Source organism: Phasianus colchicus, chromosome 3, assembly GCF_987193195.1.
Source record: "Phasianus colchicus chromosome 3, bPhaCol1.hap1.1, whole genome shotgun sequence".
Lineage (NCBI taxonomy): Eukaryota > Metazoa > Chordata > Aves > Galliformes > Phasianidae > Phasianus > Phasianus colchicus.
This window is the reverse complement of record NC_143438.1, coordinates 56,666,481-56,689,773: the sequence shown is the minus strand read 5'-3', so window position 1 is coordinate 56,689,773 and position 23,293 is coordinate 56,666,481. Positions and strand designations below refer to the sequence as shown.

Below are 23,293 nucleotides of genomic sequence, written 5' to 3'. Positions count from 1 at the left end.
AATTCTGTTTCACCACGAATGACATACCTGTTACAAGGAAATACAACCTCTTTCCCTTCCTTTCCTTCTTTATAGTTAATGACAATCTTATCCAAGAACCATCCATTACCTGTGTTGAAATAACAAAGGTTTATCATCTGAAATAATGTACTTGTTTAAATAATAATATAGAAAACAAAATGGCCAAGATGATATTTCTCATCAGAAAAAGTTCCCATTAGGACAGAGTTCAACTAAATGAGTGAATTAACACAGTGAAAGCTCTATTATTCTCTGTCTATTGCGAGATCCACAATGTTGACTCTTCTCCATCTTGCACTGTTGTAATTTTAAGGGGGAGTGGGATTTTTTGTTTTGCTTGGAGACAAGCATATGCATACGTCTGTGAACTGCCAACACCATTCACATCCCAGCCTACATCTTTTTATTCCTTGTGATCAGGTACAAGAATGTTAGGACAAATCTGCTTATGCAGTTATGAGAGATCTGCGTGACTGGTAGATTATTTGGTCCTTTGTGAGTGAAGTTATTCTACATAACAGTATTAATTAAAAGATCACTCATATCTACTGTTTCCATTTGCATGTGCTCTTACTTAGCTTCTTAAAATTATATGCCTTCAATTTTACAGTATATGTTTATTTGCATAAACTACAAAGTCAAAATATACATAAGTCTGCATGAACATTCGATAATTCTGATATAAACAGAAGGTGTTCTACTGAATATGTGGCAAGCCTCCTCAAAAAGCTTTTCAAATTTCCATTTTAAAAGTCTATATTTCAAGGGTATACTTTTGTTTATTTTAGTCCTCTGTAAAGAGAGGAAAGAGCCTTATTTACAGATTTTTATTATTTTTTTTAATATGTAATATAATAGTCATCATTGAAGTCTCTTTTTGCCCTCCTGCCCAAGGAAATAGAATGAAGAAATTTCTTTAGATTTGCAACAGCAACATTTTAAATTTATATAGTATTTAAATTACAAAGCATCTAAGCACTTCATAGTCTCCCTACGTAGTTTAATCACCTTCTATTTGAAACTTTCTGGGAGGTCAGAAAACTCACTTTTACCAGTAAAGCTACGTAAGTTTTAACATACTTTTACGTTCTATAAAATCTGTAAATGTTAGTATTTTAAATCGAGAAAAGCAAAGCAAAACAGAAATTCCTAGGCTATATTTCAAGTAATAAATACATTCATCAGCATAGGAGTAAGACTGAGGTATGACTGCTACTGGCCTATTACGCTGGTAGGAAAAAATGTTTAAGAACTTGATTTTACCAAAAAAATAGCATTTTGCATTAATTAATAGACAGGACATTGTTCCAGTCTTGGTTTTGTTTGCTTGCTTGTTTGTTTTCTTTTTCACAGAGCTTTATCTCTGCCAGATAGAGAAAAAAATAGGACTGACAAGCAAAGCATTTAAAATTTTCATTGATAAAAAGCATATATTTGCGAACACAGTAAAACTGTGCAAGAAAATTATTAATAATATTCTTATTATATCAGTTTTCCCTTTTTTTTCCATATTCTGTTGCAATGGACTTTTGAATCTACAGTATACATGTGTAGACTCATATAGTGGTTATATATATATATATGTATATTGGTTTCTCTTAAAGATCATCATTATAAATGATTCTATGACTCCGTGATTCTATGTGATCAAAGACTCATCTCTTCCCACAGGAACACAGAAGTAGTTCATGTATTGGAATACAAGTACTTATTCTGACGTGGTTCCTCACAGGACTGTTTAAGCAGAATATCAGCCTCAGTTTCCTGATGAAAACAATGAAACCCATCCAATAAGTCAGTGGGAGAGGCACAGCTGCTCAGAGCACCTTTTAGACTGGCAGGCACTTCTGCCTACAGAAGTATCGGACTTATCATGGCACCCCAAGAAAGGAGCCTATCCCATGTGCACATGTAGGTCTCAGCAGCAGCAAATGGATTCACACAACAGGTTGCAGGGGTCCATGTAGTACCCTAAATGAAGGAGTGAGCACTTGTAGGTCAGGGTGTGTTATCTTGCAAGCATCAAGATAGACTATCCAGAGAGTAGGTGAAGTGGCCTGGAGACCAGGGATGTGAATTGATGACCTTCTGGGAACCAGGAAGTCTGTGCCAACTGACAGCGAGACTGCTGAATGTAAGGGATTGCCTGAGAGATGTGTGTGTGTCTAGGTGTGTTTCTATTTACTGGAGGGACCCAGAGTCCGTGGATCTAGAGAAGTGTCTGTGTGTGCTTGGGGATCTGGATCTGGACCTGTAGCTGGATAGGGTGTTTGAGCCTCAGAGTCTGACTGACCCAGATGCCAGCAGCTGAGGAGAGTGAGGATCCGGAGACACTACTGGGCAGACTGAGCGTCTAAGACCAATTACTAGGTGCCTTATATATACATATATACAATATGGTTATATTTACAGACTTCCATTATGATTAGTTGGTGAAGGGAATGGGCTGAAGTCCTATTTATGCCTGTGTGAGTGCTGAGCCTCTGTCTGCACTAATATGGCTGGCCATCGGAATATGAACTGAGTTTTGCTAATAACAGGACAGTGGTAACAACTGCCATGTTCATGCTGTTCTTTTAGACCACTTCCAATAACTATTCTAGTGACTGGTATTGTTCTCCTCAAAAGCTGTTTTCAAACACCCTGTTTTCACAGTGTCTACATTACTCAAAACTTACATTTGTTTCACAAGGTATTGCCTGAGTCATACCACTGTTAGCATATTGAAGCAGAACAACACTGAAGAACAACAACACTGCACTGTGCTAGGGTCCAAATACTGACACTGTGAAAGCTATGTTCCCAAAGGCACATAAACCAGGTGATTACAAGAACATTTGCCAGCCATGAGAAGAAACCTGCAAAAAACTGACTATGACCCCGATCCTAAACCTTACAGAGGTCTCTCTCTCTCCTACCCTAAAGAAAGCATATATTTCATGATCCTTCCAGGATAGTTCCCCTTCCATCCTATCACTCAAGCAGGTGACATGATTAGAACAGTGGATAGACCCATCTCTAATGGAACACTCATTCCTCCTTCTCATTCACAAATAACTGTTTCTGTAGATGGTCACTCTCCTGAATTACTAGCTCTCATCCATTGCCTTACCCCACTTCCACTCATCTCAGGTTTATTTCAGATTAGTATGGGACAGAGTTCAAAAGAAACTTGTAAAATCTATCTGTATTGAGTACAATCAACACCTAGGCATAAATGTCATCAAATAGGGAATTCAATCCATGTTCTTGTTTAGATTATTCTTCAATTAGAGAGATTTTGAAATCCTTTTGAAATCTAGATTTGTAATATTGATCCTGTGATATAGCTGTGATGCCTATTATGGGAGAAGTGAGGGAAGAGATGGAGAATATACTATGTGTACTGGGGAATAGAGTGAAGGTAGACTCTGTCACACTGCCTTTTCAGTTATGTACTAGCATTCTAGGATACATGCTAGGATGTACTAGCATTCTAGGTACAATCATCTGTATTGCTGAAGACAGTAAAATCTAGAAAATTACAGAGATTTGAGAATCAGCTTTACACCCTACACACTAAGGCTACTTCTGAGGTCTGCTCAGTTCCTTGAACAACACAGTCACCACACTGGGCATTGCTTGAGGTCATTTCAGAAGAGAGTGAAGGTCTTTTCCTGATTTAGTATCAAACGTAGCCTTGAGCAGCTTTAAAAACATTTCTGTATTTTTAAAAGGGGGAAATGATTTTAAGGGGGAATTTAAGGGTTTTAAACTAAGACAGAGCAGACTTAGGTTAGATATTAGGACGAAGTTTCTCACTCAGAGGGTGGTGACAGGTTGCCCAAGGAGGTTGTGGATGCCCCATCCCTGGAGGCATTCAAGGCCAGGCTGGTGTGAATCTGGGCAGCCTGGTCTGGTGGTTGGCAAGCCTGCACATAGCAGGGGGGTTGAAACTAGATGATCTTTGAGGTCCTTTTCAACCCAGGCCATTCTATGATTCTGTAAAAAGCATCTCTTTGTAGCTACTAACCTGCAAACATTTTTGCAGTATTCACATCTCCAATACTTTTAAATACCAGTCTTCTCTTCAATTACATCATTCCAGAGATGTGCAACTGAAGGGCCTATATAAAAAATTTCTCTATGCAAAATTCTTTTTTTCTGAAAACATTCAAGATGAATGCAATACCCCATAATGGAGCAAGTCCACATTGACTTATACAGATTAAATTAATAACATCTTCTCCCATTGCCCAAAGTAGCAAAGAAATAAGGCTATAGCTATTCAAAATTTGATTGGTAGTGAAGCAGATGTTGAATATCTTTATTTCTATTCCATTTGGTCTTTACTCTAACGAAAGATTATTTCACTTCTGTAAGCAACATTTTCATGAATTTTTAATATGCAAATGAATGGTGCTCTGTTATAAATAAACTTGAAAATGGAGTGGATTATTTGACATTAAATCTGTTTCCTCGTTACTGACTGTTACCACTGTTTTTCACCATCCCATCACTGTGATTGCTCTGCAGGAAGACTTTTTATCACTGTAAGACCTTCTGTCCCAATCTGAATGAAGGATGCAATATAAATAACATGCATTACATTTAAAAAGGACTTGAAAAGAGACTGGTCTCTAGGAAGTTAAATCCTACCTGGACCAACTCCATCATGGCTAAGCAGAACTTTCTCCAAGTCTCCAAGTGAGACAGCCTTTATGAAGAAAATATCCATCTGTAGAAACATAAAAAGAAAATAACAAAGATCATAACCATAGCTATCATTTTAAGAGTATAGTTATTTTTTTTTTCCTTTTGCAAAATAAATATGGGTTTCTTATATTGGTCTTGGCCAGACACGACAAATGTAAGAAAGTTTTCCAAGGTGAAGAGCACCTTAAAAAATATTCCACAGATTAGCGAAGAATGTTTTGGTCATCTTTACAGCTCTTTCTGCCTCACCAAGACTGGAAAAACTCTTGGGAATAAGGATTTAGAGGTTGATTCTAAAATTCATAATGATGTGTTCAGGAGAACAAAAATGGTATTTCTACTATTTTATGTGCATGTCTAATATAAATAATCAGCACTACATAAATTCTACTATTCAGTGCTTTCAGAAAAGAATTTTTCCAAAATCAACAGATAAATATTATTCACATTATGTAATTCTGTATGTAGCTTTGAATAAAGAAAATCTAGGAGAAAGCAGCAAGATACTTATATTAAAATAAGTTAAAAGATGTTTACACATATTGAAGAAACAGTCTGCAAGCCATAATTTACTCCTATTGATCAGAACTAGCACTGATTTTACTTCACCTGTCCATGTTGAAACTTTACATTATTGTTCTTAGATCTATGGAGCTTCCTTTTGCCAGCATCTCCTCTTGTCCCGATAAGATTGATATAAACATTAAAATCTGTTTCAGCACCAAGTTTAGCACCTGTGTGTACACGGATCTCATACACAAGCACTAGAAGAAGAAAAAGCTTGAAATTATCCTTATAGTTCATACAAGATTCAAAAGCTTTCTCATCAAAATTTGGCCAGAAGACCACAAGTTTGTAAATAGTAAGAGCTATCCATATGTCTGTCCCCTGTAGGTTCAAGTCTCGTAATTCTCAAAGCACAAAAAAACTGAAAATACTAAACTTCGCATTTATGCTGAGTATAGCAGTCCATCCACTCAAAACAGTCTATCTAGTAAAAGTTCCCGTGTGCTCCATTTTCTTCTCTCATTCTATGATAAGTATTTACGATTTCAGGACATAATTTGCAAAACAATTCTTGTCAAGTTAGCTGGAGAGCCTTTCCTTAGGCATACTCTTAGACAATGGTTATATTTCACTGGCACCAAGACACTGTCAACCTCCATATTTGTGCAAATCAGAATTTTGTGATGTGTTACCTTAATATGATTTTATAACAAGAATAGCAATATTATGAATGTCAGTAATTTTAGATTTTCACCTCATTCAACCTGCTTTTGAATGTTTCATCATTTATCACTAGTGGATGCTAACTTTTTTAAAGAAAGCTTTGAAATAAAAGATATTTACAACTTTTTAATTTCTCTTGTTCTAGTCTAGAAAAAAGTCTTACAGATAAAAAAAAATATACATCTTCAATGAATTAAGGAATATAATTCAGAGTTACTATATTAATGTATTTTTCACCACAGTAATATAACTTTTTACCAAATAAGCATATTTACATTAAAAATAACTATTTGTAATAATTACATACTATTATATTTCATGCATTTTTTCTCATTCTGACTTACAAAAAAGTTCCTATTTACATTTTAAATGCAATTTTTCCATGCAGTTTGTCTGTTCTATTCACAGCTGGCCACTCCTGCTTCTACCTAGTAGATTATAGAGGAGATCACTGTTTCATTAATGGAAAGTTTTATAGCACTTTTGAAATAAAGAAAGGCAGTGACAGTCCTAACAACACTACTTTTAAGAGAGAACTAGGTTGAAAACAGAAGAAGCTTGATACTAGAAAAAAATCCTACAAATATTTAAGTTGTATTACTCTTACACTACCAAATAGTAGAATCAAGCATTTCTATAAATTTTTCATTCACTGAACCCCAAGGCAACTTTTAAGACTTAAACATCATACCACTGAATGAGTAATTTCTCATTCCCAGCAGAATATTTAAAGAGGTAGTAAAATAATATGGCAAGCACTTAAGGGCAGAAAATACCCCCAGATGTATTCAAAAGTAGGTAGAAAACGTTGATGACAGATAGTATGCTTAAGAAATTAAAAAACTTTTAATTCATATGAAATAATCCTGAATCAGATAGGACACTGTCTCCATCTCAATGCCACTATTACAACTGTGACTCAAAATTGCAGTAAAGTGTCCTGATCAATTTTATTATTTTCTGCACTTCCAACCATTCATTGCAGCTCTCACATCCCTGCATTACTATATCACCAGAGCTCAGCGCTGCCCCTCTGCTCCCCATCAAGAGCTGCAGCCACCATCAGGCCTTCCCTCAGCTCCTCTGCTCTGGGCTGAGCAAACCTAGGGACCTCAGACGCTTCTCATACACCTCAACCTCAAGACTCTTCCCCATGTTCACAGCCCTCCTCTGGTGACTCTTAAATAGCTTTATGTCCTTCTTATGTTGAGGTGCCTGAAACTACACTCAGTGCTCAAGGTGACGCCAAGTACTCATAACACTTTATCATTACTTTTGCTATATTCATATTGCACATAGTTTAATAACCAGAGGATACTTGACGATTAAGATATTATTCAAAGGACAGAGGACAATGGGTGACAATATGTAATGAAAGGAAACATTCTAGAAAGCAAAGAGTTACACTGATCATGAATGGGACAAAGCCTTTTCAGGGAGTGGAGAAGGTGAGAGATCACATTTCCAAAAAAAACCCCTAAAGATTATATTCAGTATTGCCATCCATTTTAATAACAGAGCTAGACTACCTGCGGAGGAAGGCACTATGGATCAGCATGAAGTCTCCTTCATGCTTTTACGTTCTTACGTTGTCATTCTGAAAAAGGAAAGTATCAGTGGGAGCCAAGTAAAAGGGTTTAGCTAAGGACTGACTATGCTATGGCTGTTTATACACAAAAATTGGTTTCTGTATTATTTATACTATAAGTAATTCCCATGATCAAAACTGTAAAATTTCCATAATGGTAACTACTACTTTAAAGCATAGTCAAGGCTATTTTAAGAAACCCCTTAACAATAAATGATTACTAGAAGAGAATACAAATGATATTTTTTCCGTTCTGGAGGGACACCAAACCAAATGGATTAAGTACAGGAAATACCAGAACAGAAGAGACAATTGGAACACAACACATAGATATTAGAATCCTTTTGTAGCTCTGCACTTCTCTTTGGTAACCAGAGAGATGATAATGATCTAATCAAGTACATTCTATTACCACAAGCCTAAATAATTCAGTCTGAAGTAGAAAACATGTACATGTTGAAATGTAAAGAACAGAAAAATATTTTCCATTTTCCTTGCATCTATACATCTCTCACCATCTGGAGAATGTTAGATCTGACATTTATTTAGGCTACACAATCTGTATTATTTAGAAAGAACCTTCTTAACAAAAAGACCAGATTATACTTCGATTTTTTATATAAATTAACAATACTCTATGAATTAAGCTGCTGTATTAGGATAATAAATGGAATGCTCCTTTAACTTAGCTTTTTTGTACGTTCTAACACATTTTATACGAAACTAGCTGTTAAAATAATAATAATAATAATAAAAGACAAGGAAAATATTCTCCAAAAATGTCCCGTAAATTCCACTACAGAAAAGTGTTTGGACACAAGATAAGCTTTCACTAAACAGACTGCATAGGTTAGATATTTTCTCTGCAAATGGCAACCTAGGTTACAGAGTAACTCAACCAGATGCAATTTTTTCAAACTGTCAAGTAGTTCCTCTGCATTGCAAAATTGCAACAAAAGATGTTAGTGTTAATGGCTACTGAGCTAGGGATTGCTTAAATATAATGACAATATATGCCACTATATAACTGATAAGGCAAGGCACACCAGCTGTTTGACGAACACTTGAGACAGATACAACCAAGACTGCAGAACAAACCTATCAGCTGAATACACTGCTGACACAGCAAGACTCACCATACGTGAAATTTGCTTGTTCGTAGTTTTCTGTTCATTATTTGTTGTGTGTGTATGGTAAAACAAGAAGATCTTAGAAAGTATGTTCAGCCTCTGTGTTTGGTTTCATTTCCTTTGAGAAACTGATCTACTCTAAGGCCCTGACTGGCCTCACTGTTGCAACATCTGAAATAGAGACATGCTTCAAAGCAGTAAGAAAAAGCAATCACACAACTTTGAGAATTACAGCTGTATGGCCTGATCCCCTCCTCTGCAGCAGCATTTTCGTTACACAATATGCTACTGATTTAATGAAACTACATCAACAGAAAACTGAGATGGCAAAAAAAAAAAAAAAGAAAAAAAAATTGTTATAAAAATAGGAAAAAAAAAAAAGTTGAAAAATACAAAGACAACTATTGAACAGAAGTCAAGACATACTACTTCAGCATTCAAAGGGACCTGATAGACTCCCATTTAGGCAGCTTTATCTAATGTGGGGCACATCAGAGGGATAGAACAAACATCCTGAAAAAATGCAATAGGTTTGATAAAAGGATTAATTAATACAGAATGGCCAGAATAAATCTCAGGTAGCACTTACTAGAAAATAAAGTGATGGAAAGTAAGAGATTGAGATTTACAAGTTCCTAAGCTGGTTGACTAAGACAAGCTTAATAATCAAACAGAAAACTCTGAGATACGGATGCACGGATGAAGAAGTTGAAAGAAGGGAGGGAAAATATTTTCAGATGGAGGTGGTGAGCTTCTAAATGGTTGTACAAAAGACAGACACCAAATCAGTATAACAACTATGCTTAAAAATGGCACAGGTGCTTAATGCCCAAAGGAGCATAAGAGTTACTGAGCAGTCTGTATAAATTTCAAATCTATATTCTCTTAGTCTGTAAAAACACACTACTGCTACTGTTTGAGATATTATCTTGAGACTTCTAGTGTTTTGTTATGTCTCAATTCCAGCTTCTGGCTTCTATCAATAACATTTTCATGAACATGAACTACCTGGACAAAAGTGAGAATGAAAAGAAGCTCTTTTTCTGTGGTCATGAAGTAAATGTGAACTAAGGGCATATGAGGGCAACAAAATACAAATTAAAGAACCCTTTTTTTTCCAGATTTCTAATTCTGGGCACCTGAATCGGGATTTCCAGTGCGGAAGATAAGGTATATTTCTGATCATTCACCAATGGCAAGATTTAGTTTGACCCCCAATCTGTAAGCACAGAATACATCTCTCATTTCCTTCTGAAGAAGTGATGTGCAGAATTCAGTTACAAGCAGCAAAATTTGTTCTGAATTAAAGACTAAACAAATATTTTGATATGTTTGGAGAAGAGAAAATAATGATCATAATAAGGTTGAAGAAGAATTTATCAGTGAGACTAACAGAAAAGCTTTCATGGCAGAAATATTTGTCTTTTCATGCTGACTTAATACATGTTACTGACCTACTGTTAGTTCTTTCCACAGTAATTTTAATAAAGGAGTCATTAATTTAGAATTCCATATAAGAGTAGAGGAATTTCAGATATGTAGAACTCTCACATTATTCATACATTAAATAGGTTTCCTCCACATTGCAGCTGAGCCCAATGACACTGGTGTGCACACTAGTTTGAGTCAAAAAACTGAATTCCCTGGTAGGCCAGGGAATTCTTGCTTTCTTGCTTGCTGATTTTAGAGCAAAATAATAGATTCTTTTTGGATGAAACTAAACCAGAGGATACATTCCAGGAAAACAATTAAGATGATCTTGCCAGAAATTGGCAATATGTCCAATTGGCAATCAGAATGAGCCCAGACTTACTTCCCCTTTAAAGCACATGATGAGGCACATGATAGCTCACTGAGTTTTTAACACGTATTGCTTCACTGCATGAATCCACTCCTGTCAGTCTGCCAGCACAAACAGACAAACTGGCCAAAGAATACAAAACAGAGAGAGCAGTAATTGCTATACAACGTTAAAATTGTCAGACTGATGCTATCCAGTCCTCATCTAAGAATGGTGATCCAAGATATCAGGACAATGCAACATGGTAATGCTCCAGGCTCTTTGCTTCCCTACGATATTCTTGCTTTAATCAAATTATCATTTTACTTTGATTCCTTAAACAGAAAGACTGAAGCTCTGTCATAGGATTTTATCATTTAGTACTCACCACCTGATCTGCAGAAATAATATTTGTCATTTTGCCATGACAGGAGGGTAAAACGTGGATTGGCACAGCATTAAGTTTAAAACGGCACAAATTCTGAATGGCTGATAGTGTTTGAGAGGTATTGTCTTCCCCAGAAGTGAAGCATAGACTTTCTGAGGAGTTATAAATACAAAAACCCTATCACCTGAAGACATTTCAGTTACAATTACAGAATCAGTTTCTAATATCTGCTTTCATTTACTCCTGGTATTTAGAGCAATATTGTAAAAAACACATACGGAAAATTTTGAGTAATTTAATAGATGTAATTATTCTAAGGATCTAGCACTGGAAATTCATGCTAGATTCTTACATGTGAATAAGGTCTTTCCATGTTCAGCCTCAGTACTTAGGTATATAAACATATATGTAGGGAAAGGGTCTGGTGTTATCTTTTCATTGTAGCTGTAAGAACCATGAGGGGGCTTTTCAGAAGCTGCTCATAGCAATGTAGGAGAAATGCAAATTGAAACTTTTTGTCTGAACATAAATTATTCTGGAATTTTGGGGATGAAAAAATATGCCAGTTGTGTTTTCCTTTTGCTGGTTTTTGAGTAGGAGAAAGAAGGGGAAAAGGTGTTTGGAGTCTCTGGCCTCACTCCCAGTCACAGTCCTAGGCACAACAGTTACAGCACATCCCTGGAGTGGGTTGACACAGGTGAGATAATGTCTGCAGTGAGCTGTCAGCTGTAATACTGAAGTGCCACAGCCTCAAATAATAGCCACAGATATACAGCTGTGTTTCAGACATAGATTCTCAAACTACCCAAGTAGACCAATGATCAGATCTTTCTAGTCAGTTATTTTGCTTCCACCACTGTAGAAGATCAGCTGATTCAGAGGAAAGAAGAAAAAGAAAGAAGAAGAAAAAGAAAACTAGCAAGCCATGTGATGCAGGTAAAGGAACTTAACAGAAGAAAATTTCTGAACTATTGTCAGGATTTCACAGCCCCAGCAATTTTCATCTTGAGGAGCACAGAGAAGATAATATTCTTCAGAGAATTTCAACTTCAAAAAAAGCACATTTACAAATCAGTTTTACAACAGGAAAGAGAACCTTAGCTATTTACATAAGTAGTCAGTGCCTCCTGAGTGATTAAACATGGATACAAATTTTGTAGAGATAATGCTCGAGTCATTACTATTTGCTTCGGTCATCTTTTGCACTATTTCAGGCAGTCAGCACATCCTAACCTCTTTCTGTATTTGCGTGCATATTTTCCTAAGTGGAAAATAAGTCTAAATCTTCTAAGCTGGAATTTTTCCTGCCTCAGCCTCAATACTTGTTTTCTGTTTCAAATCAGTACATTATTCCTTCAGCTACGCAAAGATTCCCATTTGAAATTTATAGTCACATATACAGTAAGAAAACTCAAAATGTCTTGCATCATGCATCCCCTAACATCAAAAGTTCAGCCCTATCTGAAGACAATCAATTCTCATGTTAGGTTGGGTGTAAGGGCCATCTGCACACACACAGGAGTGCAGGCAGTTGGATCCCAAATAGCATCCTACATTGGCTTCTCCCAGGCCAATCACAAAAGTCATCAGCCCATCTGCACAAGCACGGGGGCACAAGTGCAGGTGAGAACTCATATTAAGGATTCAGACAAATTGACACTCTGCCTGATCCCCTCTCAGAGCTGTCCCAGGACAGCCTCAGCCCCAGTGTCCAGCTGTGAAACTGACTCCATGATGATGAGTCAGTGCCAGAGCATCTTTCTGGGAGAGAAAGTTGAGACTGCTGGGTGTGGGGCAAAATATGGGATGCAGAGATTCTCCTAACACTCGTATGTTGCCATGATGCTATAAAGTTAAGCCAAAGTATCCAATATAAACCTTTCAACTTATTTTCATAGAGTGACACTTAAGAAATAACCAAACCAGTAGACCTCCAAGGATCACGTAGTTCAACAGCATGCTCCAGTCAGTTAAATAAAAGGTCTCAGAATCTGAAAGTAAATCAGAAGTTGAAGAAAAAAAGCTAGGGAAAAAAATAAACAAAAAAATTAAGAAGAAAAAAAAAAGCACAAAAACAATGAATCAAAAATCAGCTCCATAATTTTAGGACTTTGTAGGGCAGGTAACAGAGTTTGGTTGGTTGAAGTGGACAAAAAAAAAAAAAAGAAATGGATAAGAGAAGAATTACACTTTCTTCTAAGGAATAAGCTGAGCAATAACAAGTTAAAGAACAGTAAATTTAAGAAAAAAAAAAAAAAGCTGAGCTAAATTTACATTTATTCATTTTATTAAAATTTTTAGCACAAGATTTTCATAGTTAAGTAAATGTATTACTACTAGAAGATACTAAATTGATTTGAAAGTACGGGACAAATTACTAAATCATATCAGATTATCATTAAGCAATAAGTAGTACATCATTTGTTCTGCTGGAGAAAATGACTTGATGTGGTTTGCTCAGTACTTGTAGGCAATTAGCTTTCAAATGGGAAATGCAGATGGATAGTATTTCATTTGCTTGTTCTTTAGAAACTAAATAGGAAATCCTTGGGAGGCCTTGCTGAGTTTACATTGATATTCAATTTAAATGTGCCTGAAATCAATAAGTAATTTGTAAACCTTACAATTTCAGGAAATTTCTAAATCCTTTCTAATATATCTCTGCATACAATCTTGAGACAAATATTTTAATGAAGTTAACGCTTTTGCTAAAGCAATGAAAGAAGCAGTAATTGACTGATTAGAAAGACTAAATAAATCTGCTGTTTTAAAAATATTCCTAGACTTTGACAGCAATGACCTGACTTTTCACCTTTCATCATGTTGAACTAATGGTTTATATAACATAAGTGACTTTTCTATTATTTTTCTACTGGAGCTGCATAGACTTTCATGTCGCTGTAATAAACTGCATATATTGTGGTATACACGCCAAAGGGCCCTGCTCATCCTGATCACTCTTGGTTTCAGAAATTTCCTATTAAAGTCACTAAGTACTCTGTAGAATAGTTAAAAAAGAAGAGCAGAAAGGAAAGCTGAGCTGTTACATGCATACCTCAGTATCTTCTGGCATCTTTAACAAAGATCAGTAGCCTTCTTTGACCTCAAAACCCATGAAAACATTCAAACATCACCAGCCTTTACTGCTTAACCAGAGAATTATATTCTCTTAAGATTTTCCACTTGTTAGATATTTTCATCTGAAATGATTTTACCTCATGAACTACACAATGATCCATTTTTATGCTGAGCCACTGAATCCTTGCAATGGTCACTACTTAATTTCAAAAACAGTTTGCCTAAATGATAGCACCTATCTCTGCAAGGCTTACCACTGTTGGACAGTATTTTCTACCAGCTGCATCATTGTCTTCCTGTTAATTTCAAAAGCATTCCATAAAACAAAACAAAACAGAACAAAACATTGTGCTGCATGATTACACTAGCTCCTTATTCCTCTGTAGAATCCTAGGACTATTTGAATAATAACTTTATATGATGGGCTATTTACTGCTTCACTTGAAGAGAGCGGAATGCATTGAAATTGTGGATAAACTTTCAGGTCACAGAAGTGCCACTCTGTAGCCAACCATTTCTATGTTAGTGGCTGAGACTTGAATTTGATTTGAAAATGTGCATGTGATGATTCAGATCATTGATTCCTGGTAAAGAATATATTTTGCAACACAAGAAAGGATGATATCGAGCTTACTAAAAAGGACCATGATGCTAGATGATATTACAAACCTTGGTACACCTTAATTTCCTGCCATATGTAAATAGGCTACTTACTCTAAAGAGAAGCGTTTGTCAGTGATTTAGGAGCACTTTAACACACCAAGAATGTTAAGAGGAGTAAGATACCCTGGCCATAGCTATATTCAGATGGTGAGAAGGGAAGGTGTGGGGCAGGGTGATTGCTTTCCACTTCTTTCAAACTAGAAACCTAGTCTTATAATAGAAAGGTTTGTTTCACGATTATGTTAACTTTTCAACAATGTTTCCTGGAGGAAATATGAAAAGCTGTCATGTACTCACAGAATGAGGCTAGTGAACTCATAATCTAACATAAAGAGCACGTACATGGCAAAATTTCCTTTGTAGAGTTTCTTATTGCCACTTCTCTCCATGTATCACCTTCACCCTTGTCTTCTGCAAGCCAGCACTCTATGGGCAGACAAATCTCTTCTTGAGAAAGAGGCGATAGTCTTTCAAGTCTGACTTCCTCCAGGTACCAGCTGGGATCATTACCAGTGTTGTCATGGCCAATGCGGATTTTATATAGCTGCCCAAGATCCCTGAGATTAATCTGTAACAAGAAAAAAAAAATCACAAATTTGAATTAAAAAATTAATCCTGTTATCTTTTAACAATCCTTCTTAGACTGGCATGCAAACTAAGTATGCAACTAACACATAACTAGAGTTCTGTTCTTCAGAAAATGATGCTTTAATACACAATGAATGTGAGAGCAATCAAGCAAAAGCATATGAAGTAGTCTAAGAGTAATTTAATTGACTTGATTACTGTATTATTTGAAGTGACAAAAGGGCTCAAACAATTCAGTTCCTTTTAAGATCTCTTGACAGAATCCTTTTGGTAGCGTGGTAATGAAAACTTCTAATTCTATACAAATATTTTAATAAACAGAAGTACTTTCAGTAAATGCTGCATGCAATGATATATTTTACAGTCCACAGAATTACTGTGAGCTGAGCTCCATTAACTATTCCTACCACTTATCAGTCTTCTGTGGCACACTTTTCTCTTTGTCTTCTATGTTTATGTGTATTGGTATCAGGGTTAACTATTTCTGTAAGTGCTGACGCCAGAGTGCAGCAAATTTGAACAATAAAACATGGCTATGTCACACTGAATACTGCAGCCCTGAAATAAGAACTACTTTCTTTTGGTCTGCAAAAGTTTTTTTGAGCAGTGCTGATGGCAGGAAACTAAGCACAAAAGTAAGGTTAACTGCTCTCATTTCATTGATGGTATCGAAAGCTCATGGAAAGGGGAAAATAATCACAGAAAGGGAAAATAAAAATAAAATAAAATACATTTTAAAAGACTTATTTTACCTATTTACTACTGTTTGACATTAAAAACATTGGGGAAGAGTGTGGATAAAGGAAGGGCACAGACAGACAAGTAGATAACAAACACCAGTATTGCTCCAATAATCAGAATGATCAAAAATGATGAAGTAAGTTTTGTGTTTGAAAGTCCTCTGGCTCACTTCTGGAATGCAATATTAATGTCTGACCGAGAATGAGAGTTTCCTCTTTGATGGTTTTTGTAAAGCAACACTGTAAGTCAGTGTTTTCTCTTTGGTTCATATGGTTCAGCTCTGTGGAGCTGGGGAACACTGGGACACTAGAGACATATTTCTTTCACTCTTGTTGAAAAGTTTTCCTGTGCAATGATACACAGAGATGTCACTCTGACATTTCTTGCCCACGAGAATCATCACAAAAGAGAGTCATGTATTCTTAGATGATCAACATTTCCTTGTTTCCCTGAAACAAACCTGGCACAATTCAGGCTTGTATGATAGTATCGAGACAACTGTGCTAATGGTATAAAGTCAGAATAGAGTCACACTTATGAATAAAGTAGCAGGTCTTCCTATATTAAAACAGTATGTTAAAGAGGTGATAACTGAGCATATAACTGTTGCAATGAAACCACACAAATTAAAATCATACTTCTAATACAGCAAAATTACAAGTCCAGGTGAAAGCTCTCTGAAGCTAATCATAAATGTAGCCAAGATGTAGGCTAATTTGCCACAACAACCCTCTCATATAGCCATAAAGCAGAGACCCCTGAAATGGGCAAGTGACTACCAAGTTTGCTTTGCAACAGTATATTAGTACTTTTCTGCTTTATTGAAAATTAAATGAAATGTAGTATTGGTAAAAAACAGAAGTAATATTCCCATGATACTGAGGCATTGACTGTTATTTGTGGTTTTATAGGGCAATTTAGTAAAAGAAAAATTGAAACCTCACGCTCACAATGAAATTTTGGCATAGCCCTTGCTGAAAAAGGAGTGTCAGTGGCATCTTTGCATAGTTCTTAGGATGACTCTGAAAGAGCCTCTTTTGTCTTCTGAAGCATCTAATCACTCATTTAGCTATGAAACAAACTGAAACATTAGTGATGAAAAAAATCTTGCATATATATATTTATTGGGCATTATGTGGGTCAGCTGAGAAGTAAAGCCATAAAGCCATATCTTCCTCAATTAGATTAATTTTATTTAATCTATTATGCTAACAAACTTTTTTTTTTTTTTCTGGAGAGAAATCTAAGATGGAATGTGGTAGATTTTTGACAAACGACAGATACAACAGGAGAGAAGAAAGCTCACAAAAATAAGCTTATGTGTCAATTGATCAAAGGAAAAAATAATAATAATTTGAAATACAAAGAGAGGGAAAAGCAAAATAACATTCATCAGCATGCAAGGACTTCCTGTTACTGGATAATTGACACAGTAATCCACCAAAACTGATAGAGTCTAACGAAAAACCGGTACAGAATAAAAAGCCCTTTTAACAGGTACAGTTGTCCAGAAGATGATCCTAGTTGCAAACAGTTTGACTGCATTCATTAGCTTCCTGTTTAGCAACTCTAAACATTCCTGTGCTTCCATTTTTTTCTGTAATTCCTATCCTCTATACCATTTGTGCTCTGAAAGAGGACACAGCGTAACAATATGTCATGTTTTTTTTGGTTTTCAGTATTCCACATCAAAACATCATGTACTGGAATTAAAGTGTTAATGCTCCAATTCCAGGTACCTATCTCTGTACATTACGGAAGTCATGGGATCTGACCCTTCCGGGTGGGGCGGTCTCTTACTGCCTGCCAGTGGATGCTGGAGGTGCTTTCCTAGCCGTTCCAAGCTTTTCAGATTTGATTCGGTCTCAGGAACTCTCTCTGTCCTATCTTATTTGATTTATTAGTCTTAATTTCAATTAGATTGTATTATATTGTGTTATCTTGCATTCCGATATCATAGTTAATAAAATAAGTTTACCTCCATAGATTGTTGCTGCTGGTTTTTTTTCCTCCCTTCCTTCCTTCCCATTTTGTGGGGCCAGGGAGGGAGTGGGGGGCAGGGGCCTACTGCCCCCCTGTCACGGGCATAAATTGATCTAGTTAACTCCGTAACAGATTTTGGTGGAGGATGCGGGCATAGCTGCTTTTTAGCTTTTAGAAGGTATCTCGCTCTCTGCTCTTAGAGACCTTCATTAGGGAGCATTATCACTAATTAAGGTTTTTGTGCTGGAAAACTTGACCTTGAAAGACCAGGCTACTGCCAGTATTCTGGGATATTTGTAAACTTTGAGCGCTGCTTAGTCTGGGTAGTGCCTTTTTTTTTCTTCCACCCCCCTCTCTCTTGTTAGCTTCAATTCATTAACCCCTTTTTAGCAGATACCAGCGATGAACCCACTCTTTATCGTGGGAGCACTGAATAAGGGATTAAAAGCTATGGTATTACTCACGACCTACTGGCCAATCATCAATGTCACAATTACTTGTTGTGGAATTATGTTCATATATAACCACATAAGGGCACTGATGGAGACACCTGTACGGTATGTATATTGGTACCTATATGCAATGTGGTATGATATGAATTTCGACACCTGCATCCCAGACGGAATGGCTAATTTTACAAACAACTACACTCCAACTGAAAAGGAGATCTTAGCCGCGTATGAGGGGGTTCAGGCTGCTTCTGAAGTAGTTGGTACTGAAACACAGCTCCTTCTGGCACCTCGACTACCAGTGCTGAACTGTATGTTTAAAGGAAAGGTACCCCTTCAAAGACAGCTTGAAGCCTGTGATGAAAAGGTGGGATACAGCTGAAAAGGGTATCCAGTATTTGAGGGAAACAGCCATGGTGGAAATGTTGTACGACCCTAACTTTGTTCCTAACGACCCACACCAAAACCATGACACAATATTAATGAAGTTACGATCATGTCCTAAGTGAAAATTCATCTAAAATGCTAAGCCAACTGTGTGTTTGCTTTTGACTACAGGAAGGAAAAGAATGAGGCATCCTTTTCTCTTAAATTCTCAAATTATGAGATTTTTGGAATTATAACTAGTGGAGGACATAGAACCATTACAGATAAGAGCCCATTTTTGTGAATGAAAGGTCTCTTCAAATTAATTTAAAATATAGTACACTGTCAAACTGAAAATACATTTAATAATATTTCTGTTTCTGACTGATTAAAGACATTCTCAGGCCAAAAGAAATCATGGTAATTCTTGGGTGGAAATTAAGGCAAGGATGTCAATAACAGTTTCAGCTTTTGTTGTAAATTTGAGGGTGGGAAGAAATTATCTTGGGGTAAAATCAGATATCACATTGCTATCTCACTCATACTGACTTACTTTCAAGTTACCTTTTACCACCTGGAACAGTGTTATATATATGTCAATTTTGTTCTTGAAGTGAACTGCAGAATGAAATACTCTTATAACATGGTAGAGCTAAAGTTACTCTTATTCCAACACAAGTACCATATCATGAGGTTGTTCCTTTTTCTCCAGTACTGACTAAATCATAAAATCAAAGAAATGGCTTGGGTCAGAAGGGACATTAAACATCATCTATGTCCAACCCCCTGCCATGGGCAGGGTTGCCACCAGTGGGCCAGATTTGGCCTTGAGCACCTCCAGGGATGGCATCTTTTACAGTTCACTTGTTGACTGACTGTGAAACCCCTCCCACTGTATTAACTGATTTGTGCTAAATTCTGTGATGAGCTCTAAAGGAAATGAACAGTTCAATCTCATAAATATCTTTAGTTCCATCACTTAATATCCATAATAATATCTTTGTGAATACAGTGATAGCAGTAATTCTATTCTTTTTGTAGGACTTTCTTCACTGTAATAGCCCATAAAAAGATTACCCTATCCATCACTATCACATCTATTTTTTATAGTATCAGAACCACATGATATTGAGAAAAACTGCAGACCGTATTTAAAAGTGCCTCATTTTTAAATATAGGTAGATAAGTCACACTCATATACTAAGTGTTTACATGTAGTTAGTCAAACGTACACAGCTAATCAACACAATTGTAAGCTTTGCTCATTACTGTTACTTATGTTTTGAACATGCTTACGGACAAAACTCTCTTCTTTCTAAAGGAAATGAGAACATTTTTTTTGAAACTGTGCCTTAGAAAACTCAGCCTTACTTTTTGAAATGAGGCTGAGCAAAGCTCATTTTATAGTTTGTCCTTAAGCACAAATGAAAATCTAGATTTATTAGGAAGTTCATTCTAGAGCGGATGCAAAGACTAGAGTTTGCTTCTAAATGAGCTAAGCAAACAGATTTTTTTAGTCTCTAGAATAAGTATGATATTTTGAGTGAAGTCAGTATGACCTATTTTCAAGTACTTGAGATGTTTATCTAAGTGAAATGTGAAGTGATATCTTAACAAGAAACTGTTGAGTGGAAAAAAACTTCTGTGTAACGGCAGAAAGAATGTATGTAATGACTTCATTTCTCTTTTACATGGTATGAGAAAAGTCACTGTATTTCTGTTGTGCAGACTGAATTCTGCAAACTCTTTAAAATAAACTCAAGCTAGTATGAAAATGATTTGTATAAGTCAGTACTTTAGGAGCAGCAACACCAAAATCCCAGTGTCTAACACAATTGCTAAAGGCTATGCTTGACAGACAATTAATAATTTCATGAAAGGCAATCTCATTAACAGAATTTCTAAAAAGTCATGTGCAGCATCTGGATTCCTAAAATAAAGAGAAATCATTAACTTTTTTGTGCAACTCCTACAGCATCTGCATGTAATGGAGAAATCTTTGAAAGTAGGAAACATTTTTACTCTGCGAGGATGCAGCTGGCAAGTGTTTCCAAAAATATCATAACTGATCTACCAACAAGGTACTCATGCTTGATGCATGTTTTTGAAATTTCTGGCTGTCTGAACTTAGCCTATTCATCAATCACGGTCAATGAACTTGTTAGTTATGCATTAACTTGAGAATCAGAATACATCACTGCTGTCCAAATAGAAATGTAATGGTCTTATTAAAAAAAAAAAAAAAAGTGTTTATAGACTTCTAAGGAGTAGGACTAAATAATTACATTAAAGCTGTGGAAAAAAATCTTTTCTTTCTCAGTGTCATTAGTTATGCCTGCTCTGTGCATTTACAACATCAAGGTGTCAGTTCTTCAAAACAAGCACAAAACCCTCTCATTAGGAGAATGTAGCTACTTACATAGCTGCGGTTTCTCTGAGAGGATGGCACTTTTCCAGATTAGCCCAGGTATGTTTTACTGGATGTGAAGCTTTCCAAAATGGGAATCAAAACCTTGCCTATCAAAGGGTGTGAACTGAAATATAACCCAGCGTTGTCTGTAAAAAAGCTCAAGCAAGGTCTCGCCATGTAAATAAACTTAAGCTCTACTTAGCCTTCACTATGAATGTTCATGCTAAAAGAACGATGAGTGGTTAGACAAGAGCACCTTATGCATGAAGAGCTGATGCAGCTGAAGAAAGAATAACAGCGGTGGGCACAAAACAGTGCTTCTAACAGTCTGAAGATGCATTGGGATTCATTTAATAAAAGCTACATATAGAATAGTCACTTCAATCCAAAACCTCAGACTAGGACTGGATTTCTCATTTATTCTCCTTCTGACTGTTGGTTCTGTAACAACCTGATAGACCATGAACTGACCTCATCAGTGTCATTCCCTAATGGATTTACAGCAATATTTATCACTCAAATCTGAATATTACCTATAACAGATGGATGCAGTAACCACTCAACACCATAGGTTACTGTGAGCACGTCAGACTTTAACTTTCTGCATTCCATTCCTAGAGAGTAAAGAATTTTTTTAATCCTATTGTAAAGAAGGCCAACAGCCTCCTGCTGCAGAAGGAAGAGCATAGCTAGCAGGACAAATGAGGTGGTCCTTCCTATCTACTTATCCCTGATGACACAAATCTGAGTGCTGCATCCAATTCCGGGCCTCACAGTACAACTGAAGAGTCCAGTGAAAGGACATGAAGAAGGAACTGAAGCATCTCTTCTATGAGAAAGGCTGGGGCTGTTCCTCCTGGAGAAGAGAAGGCTCAGAGTGATCTCATCAATGTCTGTAAATCATAGAATAGAATCCTTAAAGCTGGAAGGGACCTATAAAGATCTCCTGGTCCAACTCCCCTACTATGAACAGGGACACCTACAGCTACATCAGGTTGCTAAGAGCCTGATCCGGCCTGGCCTTGAAAGTCTACACGGACAGGGCTTCTACCACATCTCTGGGCAATCCATTCCAGTGTCTAACCACCCTTACTGTAAAAGGCTTTTTCCTTATATCCAACCTAAATCTACCCTCTTTTAGTTTGAAACCATTTCCCCTTGTCCTATCACTACAAATTCTGCTAAAGAGTCTGTCCCCTTCTTTCTTTTAGCTCCTTGTTAGATATTTTAAATACCAGAGAGGAAGTTATAAAGAGGACAGAGCCAAGATCTTCTCAGTCATAACCAGGACAAGAGGCAATGGGCACAAGCTGAAATGACAATTTAAGTGTTGAAATACAATAAAATTTCACTTAAACACATAGTGAAAAAAATGTACAAGTGGTCAACTACTGGAACAGATTGTCCAGAGAGCCTGTAGATATACCTCCATCTTGTGAAATATTAAAAATTGAAACAAAAAACTACTCCAGCTAATCCTCCTTTGAACAGGAGTGTTGGACTTTTTAACCTCTACTCCGCAATTCAGCAGTACTCAGTGCAGTGGTCATCACCTGACTGACATCATTATCTCCAAGGTTAGAACCAGACGTGACAACCCTAGTACTGAAAAATCCCTATAATGCACGACATTATTCATTTTCAGAGGAGACAGAATAATGAAAAGGGCTGTCAAGGAGCTAGTCATATCAAGCATAGGCCATCATAAACTTTACCTTATTTTGTTTTAATGCAAGATACATTGATCTCACTTTGTCTAGTGTAAGCACTGCACTTTTAAAAGTGTATATCCTCTTTTATAAAGTCATGCCAAGTTCAAACAAAAAAAAATTTGTAAGAGTATGCATGAATATTAGTCATACATTCATGTCTGAAAAGTGTCCAGATACTGAGATAATAGGAGACATAAAAATATGAATGGGCTAGAAAATGGCTCATGGGAAGGAAAGGCAGAAATATGGATGAGTAAAGGTAGAATTGACCAGGGAAAATGGGGAGAGATCTTAACAGGGAGAGCCTTAGCAAAGGACAACAATGTCACAAAATCTCATATACAACTGCCTGGAGCTGACAAGGGGAGTTAAATAGGCAGTGTAACATGAGAGAGAGAGGACACTCAAAACATGGGGTTTTTTAATATGTTTTCATCTTCTGATGTCCAGAGGTACAAAAAAGAAATTTTA

General features: G+C 36.5%; 1 protein-coding gene across 1 annotated transcript in view; it reads right to left on the bottom strand.

Moving 5' to 3' along the window:
- Positions 1–23,293, bottom strand: part of RP1 (RP1 axonemal microtubule associated) — a 203,495-nt gene that overhangs the window by 84,797 nt on the left and 95,405 nt on the right. The window contains exons 28-31 of the mRNA XM_090137594.1: positions 14,916–15,141; positions 5,326–5,480; positions 4,660–4,738; positions 28–109 (exon numbers count right to left, since the gene is read on the bottom strand). Coding sequence (XP_089993720.1) covers positions 28–109; positions 4,660–4,738; positions 5,326–5,480; positions 14,916–15,141 — 542 coding nt within the window. The remainder of the gene's footprint in view (positions 1–27; positions 110–4,659; positions 4,739–5,325; positions 5,481–14,915; positions 15,142–23,293) is intronic.